We start from the raw sequence: 12,035 nt of genomic DNA, 5'->3' as shown, positions 1-12,035 counted from the left end.
ACCTCATGCCGCACAAGCCGTGAAAAAGTACTTGGAAACGTTGAAATGGGAAGTCCTACCCCACCCGCCGTATAGTCCAGACCTTGCCCCTTCCAACTACCACCTCTTCCGCTCGATGACACATGGCCTGGCTGAGCAGCATTTCCGTTCTTACGAGGAAACCAAAAAATGGGTCGATTCATGGATCGCATCAAAACCCACATCGTTTTTCCGAGATGGTATCCGCAAATTGCCCAAAAGATGGGAGAAAGTAGTGGCCAGCGGTGGACAATACTTTGAATGATTACATTGTAACCGGTTTTTCACAATAAAGCCCCAAATTTCGAGAAAAAACCGCACGAACTTATTTGTACCCCTAATAATTAATTTTTGTCCGAATATCAACATGTTTAGGTATATATATGCAAAATAATAATGAACGCGGATGGCGATGCACGAAGGAAGAATGCAATTCAGGAAGGATATGAATGCAATATACATGATGCTACAGTTGTTACAGACTCATTTTACGGTCCTGGAATAAGTTCACTATGATAAACTAACAAATTCGATATATTTCTATTAAATAATCAATACTGAAACTTTAAACGTATTTTTTTTTTCAAAACTATTAGGTGTTGGAATTAATTCGTAGCGTTTTTAATGAAAGAATGTTATTTATTTCACATGAGCATTAAAAAATACATTAATGAAAGTACTTCCCATCACTTGTAAAACGCTACGAATTAATTCCAACACCTAATAAAAAAATTGCGAAAATATGAAGATACATAGGATTTTCACCATTTTGAAATTAATATTTTTCAAATTTAATATGAACATAATATATCAGCGATAATATAAATACTCAAGAAATAAGGTTTATCTTTATTTTAATCAGAAAATAATTTACAACATTTAATTTAGCATTTCTATTTTTTTCTAGTTTTTTATATTTTGAGAGTATTAAAATTGTAAAATTTTAATTGTTTAAAAAAAAAGAATAAAATTGTGTCGCGAAATCGTTTTGATTTATTAAAATTATCGTTTGATTAATTAATTAATGTTAATTAATTAATTAATTTTGATTTAATAATTAAAAATTACCCTTCACGTAAGAATATTAGAGGATATAAATAAATATATTTTTTCTTAAAATGGATATAAATTTTATCTTTTAATTACACATTAATTTTTTATAATTTTAACAAAATTTTTCCTTTTGGAACAAAAACTCAAGTAATCGTTCAAAATTATATTTGAAAAAAGCATTAAAATTAATTTACATGTGAAATTTATTTATATATTGTATAAATATTTTACATTATATGCATATTTTAATGATTATATTTCATATATTTTTAAACGCTTTCAAATGATTGTAATTACCGTTTTAGGCGATACATAAAAAGTGAATTCATAATACAATTCGTAATGTATACGATAATAATCCGTTCATCGAAATATAAGGAACGAAATATTCGGTGTAGATTAATTGTATAAAAAAATTAAAAGTTACCGTTGTTATTGTCGGCGAGCGACGGTTGGCGTTTCATTTGTTTATGCGCGCCGCCCCGCGCGCCATAGTTACGGAAGGTCATCGCGTCATCATTTTCGTCGCGCCACTTGAACCGGCAGGCAGCCGAGCGAGCCGTTCCGCGTACTGGTGTACTGCGTAGTATATACATGTATTACATCGCAAAACGCGCCGCGGTAAGTATTATATGATATTAGAGATATCAAAAAGATACCTCGTTCTCTGTTAACTATCGGATTATTCATCTACGCGATGGATTGACTCTCGCCATTCGCACGATCAGTGAAGGCGGGTCAAATCGTCGGTCATTCGTTGCGCGGCGAACGTTTCCCGTGTGAGAAATTTATTTTATCTCTAGAAATATATTCGAGGAGAACAGGAATAGATTAGATTAACATTTTTTCTCGAAGGAGACTTGAATTCAAATTTGCGTTTTGTGTCGTGTGTTCTGATTATTCAATAAGTCTCGAGAATTGTGCCGATAACTAAAGTAACTAGTTCGCGCGTTTTTCGTGACGGATCGCGTGATTTACGTGATTAATGGAATGACAGGATGTGTCATTCGATCGTTTAACTGCGTTTTGTCGAATTTACGGGTTCGACGAGTTATGTCGCAAGTGGTCTAGGGTGTATATTTTCGAACGGCTCGCTCGGTTCAGTCGGTTGTTGATTCGACTCGCGTTGTATCCGCGCGGCGTCGGTGTGAAGTTGGCGACATTCGAATTGGCGAGTCGTTGGATTTGAACAACGCGAGAACGTCATAATGCGTCGATCGCTTCGTTTCGGGAGTGTAGTAAAGTATCGTGATTGTGGTATTGTTACTATTAGTTCGGTCTCGGTTTCCGCGTTTTCGCGAGTGTTGAGAATTCATGTGCAGCGAGCAGTCTTATTGGGACGAGGACGTCGGATTTATTGGCAGAGCATCGCGTCGCGTCGCGTCGATGAGTGAGTACTTTTTTCTATTAACTTTTACGATGATGGATTTATGAATATTAATTGGTTAGATGTAATTCGTGAATGAAAAATTAGTTAAATTTATAAATTAATATAATTATATTAATTACAGTAAAATGTAGAATAATATTATATATAAAATTAATATATAATTATATTATTTATACATATATATGTATAATTATAAATTAGTTAAATTAATTAAATATGTTCTCTAAAACTTTTAAAGTGAATTGTTACTCTGGAGAAAAAAATCTCACTTTTAAAAATGGAAAATCGAATCACTCCATTTCAAGATTGGCTCAGTTTTCTCTATTTAGAAAATTTCATTCCAAAAAATTTAGAGATAAGTAACGCTCAAGTAACATATTTCATCCAATGCTTGGAAAGTAATAAAATGATTATTGATGATTTTATTTTTAATATTTTTATTCTTAATAGATTAAAAAAATAATTCTAACCAATTAAATTTAAAAAATGATTTCGATCAAGGTTGAATTCATTTTACATTGCGTCAAAATTACAAAAGCTTCTTTATCTTATATTTTAAAAGATTTATTATTTTATAATTCTATATATAAAAAAATAGAAAGAATTTGTCGTTTAAAAGCAAAAAATATCGATACAGATAGTGAGAAATAAATACTACAAGAAATCGAAATAACAAAACACGTAGATGCTACAGAATTTTATTTATTATATGGTAATTTCCGCATTATACGACTACGCATTGTAGCAAGAATTCTAATGATAAATAATTTATATTATTAGAGAAAAGTGCATATGTAGATATCGAGTAAAAACGCTGATATTATATATTTAGAACAATATCAGTGTATATTTTTGAAAATTTGAATACATTCTAAATGATATCGATATTATATAAAATATGTTCTAGATCAGACCTAGGAAACTTTATTACTTTAGACTCGGAAACTTTGCTTGAGAATCAAACGCTTCTATCTTTTTATTATTGAGCAAGATAGAGAGAAAATAAAAAAAAAGAATAGAGACTGGCTAGCTCTGATATTTATCGTTTTTTGTTTTCTTTCTATCTTATTCAACAAGATAATAAAGAAATGGAAGCATTTAGTTCGCGACTAAAGCTGCATAAACTTATTCTAAATAATATCGATATGAATTGATAGGTACTTAATTTGGATTGGATTACGTTTCTTATCTGAAATGCATCCATAATTCTCCATAAAACTCGATATTACTTATTTTTTAATTATCTTATATTATCTGATATGGACAAAATATTTAGACATTGACTAAATTTCATAAATACGTATTGAACTTAATCCCATCCCTAAATACAAAATAGAAAATAAAAGCGGGATGAAACTTACGCAATTCTCTCACTCAGCATCTAAAGTCAGCACATAGAACGACGTTTACGCGCTTAATGATCCATTTTTAGATTTGATTGTTTTAATATCCAATGTTTAACTACTATAAACTTCTACATATAACTCGGAATTTCATAAAGGCTTAAAAAAGTTACAAGATATTTCCTATCAACTTTAACATCATCAAGAAGAACATTGTTCGATATAATTCTGAAATTCTCATATGTATATAGTTTTGAAATTATGATATTCTCATAGATATAGTTTTGTTTTTGCAATCACGTATAACATTTCTCATGCGTCAATTCGTTCTTTTTACTCTTGAAGATAAAGTCTAACATTTATATAATTACATTATGCTATTTCGCAAATCTATATACACGTTGTACGCTGATAATAGTATTTATTTGCATGTATATTCCTCGGTGCGTTCCATGCAAGTCTCGCAATGTACGCGGCAACACCAGTGAAACTTGCATCTGCATTGCCACGTTCTCGTGAATTGATGTGTATTGTAGCCGCGACCGCAGCACATTAAATCGCATCCATCGGTTTCTAAAAACAGGAAAAGATTTTTACTGTTTTCGTAAGCGAGAAAAAATTCTTATTGAAGAATTAGCATTTAAGTAGAATATCTCGATAATTAAATTAAATATTTGAAGTAGAAATATGTCCAAAATCAGCAAGCTGATTTTTTTTTTTGGAAATGAAAATTATAAATGTTTAATAAGATAGCATATTATCCATGGAATTATGAAACTTTGTGTCAGGACTTCTTTCGTTTACCTGTGCTAGTACGGTTGCAATATCTGCCTTGTGTACCGAGGCTACCTTGCGCCAAGTCCGGCTCACAATAATTGGGGGAGGGTTGAAGATAAACTAGCTCACTTCTTTTTGGAATTCTTTTCGGATTTATAATCGAGCTTATAGTCGGGCTACCATCTTTGTCTTTCGACCGTTTCTGTGTCGAAAGTACTAAGTACTTCTTGGACTTGTTGATTTTCTTCAACAGTGGCTGTCGATTGTGCCGCGATTTGGCGAAATCGTTCGGCTTGCCTTGTGTTTTGGCATCGTTTCCCAATATGGGCACCATTTCTGGTAACATTGAATGCGACATTGCATCCAGGGTCTGTAAATTATATTGAGCTACATCAATTAATTTGCATTAAATTTCAGGAATAGCGATAAGAACACCATTAATGAATTTGACCAAACCATTATTGAATTTGATTTATATGTGTATTGAATTAATCTCGTGTTTTAAATTGATCGTTGATTTATTCGCAATAGACATTCACTAGAACAAGCTACCTGAACTGTGGGTGGGGGAGGCGGTGTAATGGCCATGACAGGTTTAGCTCTCCTGTATTTTTTCATAAGCGCATCGCCAATCTGACGAAAACTGGGTAACGTTCGCCAACACGTTCTTACAGTGCAAGATCCGGATACACCGTGACATTTGCATTCCGTTTGTAGAAGAGCCTTGACTATCTGAAAAAATAAAATGTTACAAATAAATATATATATAATTTCTATAATTATGCGATTTCACATATTTTCTTCAATATCGTCCGATGATTAATTCTTTTTATTCAATTAATTTTAAGTGAAATATAATACAATATTTGAATAATAGATTTTATTTAAAGTACCTAAATATACAGTATTGATTTATTTCATTCAGCAATAAAAAATTGTTGCTACTCTTTGAATTGATTTTACAAGTCCAAATATATCACAGAGGCTTTGTGTGTAGAGTCTCGAAACGCATTTATATATCGCATCGAAACAGATTACCACTTCTATCGTGCGGTTAATAAAGTGTACATCGATTTGTTCCTTACATTATACACGCGTATCCTATGCAAATTTCAAATCTACACATGCGATCGGAGTCTTTTTGGTCGGAGAGCGGGAACGAGAATGAAAACAAAAACTTACAATGCGACCGATGAGAATGAATGCGTCGCCTGATGCTTGAATCATTTTCAAACGATATACACGGGTCCATTACGAAGAAATCAATGGCGTAGAGCTTCGAACTGTCATAATATTATACGTAATTCGATTGTTTTAATCACTTTGCGTGCAATTTTTTAAAACATTTTTCATCACGTTTAAAAAAATCTGTGACTATTCTATTCATTATTTCACTGATTTATATATTTTTCATTTGGCCGTGCTCATGTAAAATAGAAATGTTATTATACAATTATTTTGCGTACAATTTAAATATTTCACTTGAGATAAAGTTAGTAGAGAAATTGGGAATTATTAAGTCTTTAATTTTAATACGTAAAGAATAAGAAAATTTGACTACATTCTTCATAAAGCTGAGAATCGATTATATATTTTGTAATGAGGTGAAAATTACAAAATTGAGCAAATTCAGTAAAATATTTATAATTTCATCACTGCAAATCTCCAAGTGTGTAAAACATGACTACAAAATATGTATATGATTAATTTTCCGTGTGAAAATGACATTTATATTACACGTTTAAATGTATGAATTCATTTTTTTATGCAGTAGTGTGTTATTTTTAAACGGAAAACCATTCACGCACACATATAATGTAGTCACTTTTTACATACATGAATTTCCAGTAAATGCCAATTTTGCAATGAGGTGAATTTTGCTCACTTTTGTAATTTTCATCTCGTTTCACGATACACAGTCGACCTCCAGGTATAATACACGACTGCTCGAATTGTCACAAGTCACTCATTCTCGCGTTCTCTCGCGTTTATGAACGATTACAATGTTCTTCGGAACAATTACAATGCGGATTTCGCATCGCCACGCCACTGGCGCGGAAGATGCATTTCGATTAACTCAAGGGTGATCTTAAACGGTTGTAATCGTATCGAATGTTCATCTGCAAAATCCTACGCACGCTCGATTCCCAATGGGGACCCTTTATTGTGCGCCGATCGTGGACACGACGCGTACGCGTATGAAACTGGTTTAACATTTCGAATTATTCCGGCGCACCGCGTCGGTGCCACATACGGAGGAAGGTTTAAAAAAATCTTCAAGGCATAAAATATGTGGCGCGCCGGGGCGATCAACGTTAAGAATAAATCATTACCTCTCGGAATACACGTACGTGCGTGTACGTGCACGTACGCAGACCAACAGCGAGGTTTTATTGCCCGCTTGTAATAAGGGCCAATCGAGGTAGACGAAAGCTCGAGACGAACTTTCCCCAATTAAGGCGCACCGCCCTCACCACTTCACCTTCGGGCATAATGCAATTGTTTCTTACAAACGCTCGTTTTCGATCATCAACGCTTGCCGCGTGGGAATGATGATGATAAAAAAAGAGCTGTAGATTATATTAGATCGGAAAAATGATTTTAATCCTGTATATATGCATTAATTTCTTGCATTCCCTTTCTCTCTCTCTCTCTCTTTCTCTCTCTCTCTCTTTTTCTCCCCTTTAATCTACCTCCCATTTCTCTCTCAAAATAAAAATTGGACATTACCATAGAGAGAACATTAAGATATTTAGATACGCTAAGCAAATAGTTATGTGTATGCGAATCGCAGATCAACGACATTGTCTTCCTCGGTATAATTGGCTTCCCGCGTAGGTTATTGGGCGATAAATCAAAATTGGTAATGTCTGATTTGCATACACTTGGTGCACGATGAACGCGCCTCATTATGGATATTATCACTCTGTTATCCGATCTAATCCATTGCCCATAACTACAAATTAACATGTGAGGCTCAATTTCTGTAATGATTTTTCATAAAATATTAACATGCTAAAACACATTCCTACATATATAATCGAACATTTCTCTTCTTGACAAATTTATTGATTACTTAATTTCCTTATAATATTAATTATTCTTGAATTATTGTTCTTTCACTAATTTTCTACATGACAGCATAGTCACGTACGTAGAATATGAATGAGATAAAATATTCTGCGCACATATCGTTATAATAGAATTGGTAGATTAGAATATTGTGAAAGAAAATGTTAGAATAGACAATTTGTTTAATTACGCGTTAAAAATACAGAATTCACAAAATACAAACTGATAACATTACATCAATTTTATAATGTACAAATTAATAATGATAAAATTCAAACTGTCAGTTTAATAACAAAAATAATAAGCAATGATGAACCAATGGAATGGAATCCGTATAGAAATGCGCAAATTTAATGAATGTTATTTAGAATATATACTATATTATATTTATATTATTAAGTGGGAAATTATAATATTAATGTTACTGATAGTTTGTATTCTATGGCAAGACTTTGATTGTATTCTTTATAAGGAAATCGTGGGCTTCGAATAGCGGGTAATCAGTTTGCGAGCGTAAACATTTAGGCAGAGAAGCAAATTAAGTTTCATGGGAAGTATATCTGTCTACTTCAATTACATTGTATAATATAATGTTATATAATCTTAGAATATATAATTACGCGACAGGATGATTGAGAAATGGCGAAGAGCTGTGCTGTCGTCAAATATCAACGAGCTTAATCTTCGCGTTAAACGATTTCTCTTGTGAGTTACGGTAATTAATATTGCTTCACGGCAATTATGATGCTCATTACATAGTATTACTTTCTGCTGACGCATATTTTATAACTTGTGACGCCCGTGTCTGGTCTCCTCTCATGAGAAACCTATCAGCTTTTTTTTTTTAATAATATTATAAAGATAAAAATACAAAAAAAGAAACGCTATCATTAATTACTACGCTTACCTTTCTTCCGGCTTTATTATTGTGAAGGTTCATCAGGCTCCGAGCATCGCCTTCGATCTCTCTCGCATCCAGAAACCTACGCGCGAACCTAACATTAAATTATAATATTAAAATTTATGCGTGTTTTAGTGTTCGCCGTATTCGCGCCGTTCGCGAGCAAGCTGGCGTAAGAAGCGACGAGAACTGATAGTGCAAATTAATTAACTATCAGTTTAATTACCTCATCCCGTACGTGACGTCGGCGCTGCAACCGCCCCACTCCCAACCGTTCGGCGGTAATTCCTTCCTCGTCCTATAAAAATACGATATTAATCGATAATAATTAACACGTTGCGTGCTGTGCGCAAAACGTCACGGGATTTATAGCCTACCTTACAGCCGGTTCACAACCGCAAGCTGTGATGTTGCCACGGCTGCAAGCTGCTGTCACTGCATATGTGACACCGGCCGAGCTTATCGCGTATGTAAAAGCCGCCTCTTTGCTACCTGCAAATAAAAAATACCAAATTTTCTTCTGCTCTTATCTCGTACAGATTAGAGGATCGAGGTTTGATTTTTGTACAAGGGAAATTGACGAAGCAAATTTGAGAAATCTTAAACATTCAAATCGATTGTGTTTCTAATTTATTTGTAATACATATAGTTTTTAAAATGTAATAATGTTAAAACTTATATAATAATTATTAATGTTATAATATCTTTCGTTAAAATTTTATACATAGTTATTATATAATCTTTATAGTATTGTATAATAATTTAACATTTATGCCTACACGAACCATGGCTCATTTCAAATTTGCACGTCGACTGTGTTCCGAAACTCGAGATAGCAGGCATATTCAAATGGACGTTGCCTTGTCAAGTATTTTCATCACGCGAATTTACTACAACTAGACGCCCGCCATCGCACTATGCGCGTAAAGCGCGAACGCAATTAATTACGCCCTGCTCTCAGCTCGTTTACTGTGTCGAATGAATTATCGTACGTCCGTTTCCTCACGATGTTCATTTTTCATTCCATTATCACAGTCGACACCTACGCGCCGCTCTGTCTTGAATCTGTCGGAGCCAGTTGGCGTTTCACTCTATCGTCGTCAAATTCGTCCAGCTGTAATTTGCTTGTCAGTGTTTGCCAGGGCGTGCAATAATCATGTAAATTCGGTTAAAGAAGAGATATTATGCATGCTAAATGTTGAAATTCAATGTTGGCTATGAAGATGTCTACTCCGTGAACCTTTAGGAACCAATTTACTGCTTCCAACCAGTACCGCTTCCACTGATTTATGCTATTAGGATAAATTATGGCGTTACAATATGCAATAAATATTGTGAAACAACAGGCGCGTTTACGTCTCCCTCGTAAAATTGTGGTCACAATACCATGTTCTGCTTTTTACGCCATTCAGTTTCTATTATTTCTAGACATTCTATTATTTCTGATAATATAACAGAATGGAGTGTATCTCCACAGAGATGAAATTTTCATTTAACCGATTTCTTTTAAATATTTTATTACTTTTAAAGTTAGTCTCTTTATTATAAAAAATATCGTAAAATATTTTATCACAATAAAATGTAATAGAATATTATATAATAGAACATCGAGAAAATAAATAGACATTCGAGCAATTTGTGAGAGATTGTCGTATACCCGTTTGCGAAAGCGCCATCCGAGCATTGTATTCTTCCCGAGCCGGGCGCTCTAGGAACACGTCGCGAAGGAAGCTGATTGTGCGCGGAGACACCAACGGACACCATCGGTCAAAAGGTTGATGAATTTATGCTGAGCGTTTATGTCAAAGGACGGCAGCGCGGGCATCTATTTAGCGTCAGAGAAGCCGGTAAGGGGTAAATTTATCGTTTCGTTGGCATTGCCGCGTTGTCGCTGCGACTCTTCTCTCGCTCTTTCTCTCTCGCTCCGACGGACGAAGAGAGGTGTCCTTTCCATAAATTCATTTCAGCTGTAAAACGTGAACGCACCAAATGAGCACGGCTTCCATATTAGGGTTCGGCTCATGGTGATACCGAAGAGTTGTTCGTGCCGAACGGGCAATGCGAAAGACGAGAGTAGGCCTCAATCTATTTGCGATGTATATGTGCAATGTACATAGTCCTCTGTATACCCGTGTATTTGTGTGTCACATTACTTGTGCACTTATTAACGTCTGAAAATATTGCGGAGCGGCAAATAAAACGAGAATAGATTATCTTCTTGCGTAAAATAATGTTCTTGTTAAAATCAGTCCTCGTTCAAATGACTGTAATGATTCGCGTACAAAAAACTGAAGAATACGTTATTTATGTTCCCGATATTTACATTCCAAATTTCGATTGGATTTGATTGTTTCGTAATACATATTTCGTAAATTAAAGTGAAAGTAAAGGGCGGTATCGGAAAGTGGTGATCGTTTAAATGATAAGAAGTAAAAAAAAAAGAGGAGAACAGCAGAAAGTCGCGAAAGAGAAATGATCCGTGATTGATCGTTATACTGGCGATTTTTTAATTTATATCATTGCATTTTAAGTGACTTGCGTAATAGCTACGAAATTTATAAGCCACCGCGTCACCGAACGTGGGCGATTATTTACGGTGATCGTGTGATGACTCAAATTTAATAATGAGTACGTACTCATCACAATCTTTCGTTTTATTGTATCATTCATTTCTTAGCGATAGTCATTTATTGATTGAAGATATTATTAATGTAAGGATATAAACGTTACACGTATCGGCTAAATCAGCTTGCATATATATCGCTTTTAGCCAACGGTGCACTCATTTTATATCCTGTTATAAATTTATAATCGAAAAAATTATGATTTGTGTTTTACTTTAATTGGTACATTTATTTAGAATATATATATATATATATAGAATATCCTATCGAAGTTTTATTAGTCATATAAGATATATTTTTTTAATTTTACTACTTAATTTTACACATCCAACTGAGAAAAAAATAGTCACTCATCTGGTAAGAGATGAACATCATTTGTCAAATAATTAAACAATTTTTAAGTCTTACCGATAGTGGAATAGGCAAGCTGATGCATCTTACGGTGAGACGTAATCAGACTCAATCAGTCCTTAAGGAATCAGACTATTTAAATACGGAACTTTAATTAAAGCGAGAATCTCGAGTTAATACGCAGCTGGTATTAAAACTTGCACGAAATGATCCTCGGAAGGGTTAAATTTCGCATCTTACTCCTTCTTAGTTCTTGTTACGGAGGAATACATTGATGGCAGTGGATCTCAAATGGCGATGCGTCACGCATCCACCCACAAGGCTTACATTGTCCAATGGCAGTAAGACGTTTTTTTGCTCGATGCTCCATTATTATATTCTCCGCGATTTTATGTGAGTCGATCTTATTAAAGATAACGAGCCCGATCCTATCGTGTCAGGCAGTAAAGTATTTCGCGTGTATCCATGCGATATTACCACGCCATCGAGGTGATATCCTGACTCGT

At 34.2% G+C, this 12,035-nt stretch overlaps 2 protein-coding genes across 4 annotated transcripts in view; one reads left to right on the top strand and one right to left on the bottom strand.

Annotated features, from left to right (window-relative positions):
* The first annotated feature begins 2,074 nt into the window (after positions 1-2,074).
* Positions 2,075-12,035, top strand: part of LOC105153990 (uncharacterized) — a 36,954-nt gene continuing 26,993 nt past the window's right edge. Inside the window, exon 1 of the mRNA XM_087406918.1 lies at positions 2,075-2,461. Coding sequence (XP_087263044.1) covers positions 2,280-2,461 — 182 coding nt within the window. The 5' untranslated portion in view covers positions 2,075-2,279. The remainder of the gene's footprint in view (positions 2,462-12,035) is intronic.
* The window catches only part of LOC105153991 (Wnt oncogene analog 2), a 61,261-nt gene continuing 52,373 nt past the window's right edge, over positions 3,148-12,035 (bottom strand). For 2 of the 3 annotated variants that reach the window (XM_087406911.1, XM_087406909.1), the window contains exons 3-8: positions 8,932-9,046; positions 8,781-8,852; positions 8,561-8,648; positions 5,134-5,313; positions 4,609-4,951; positions 3,148-4,377 (exon numbers count right to left, since the gene is read on the bottom strand). In XM_087406911.1, coding sequence (XP_087263037.1) covers positions 4,226-4,377; positions 4,609-4,951; positions 5,134-5,313; positions 8,561-8,648; positions 8,781-8,852; positions 8,932-9,046 — 950 coding nt within the window. In that variant the 3' untranslated portion in view covers positions 3,148-4,225. The remainder of the gene's footprint in view (positions 4,378-4,608; positions 4,952-5,133; positions 5,314-8,560; positions 8,649-8,780; positions 8,853-8,931; positions 9,047-12,035) is intronic. The other variant, XM_087406910.1, reaches the window with a different exon arrangement.

Source organism: Acromyrmex echinatior, chromosome 6 (assembly GCF_024713525.1).
Source record: "Acromyrmex echinatior isolate Ae372 chromosome 6, ASM2471352v2, whole genome shotgun sequence".
In the NCBI taxonomy this organism is placed as follows: domain Eukaryota; kingdom Metazoa; phylum Arthropoda; class Insecta; order Hymenoptera; family Formicidae; genus Acromyrmex; species Acromyrmex echinatior.
Note: the sequence above shows the minus strand (reverse complement) of the source record. Positions and strands in the feature narration are given on the sequence as shown.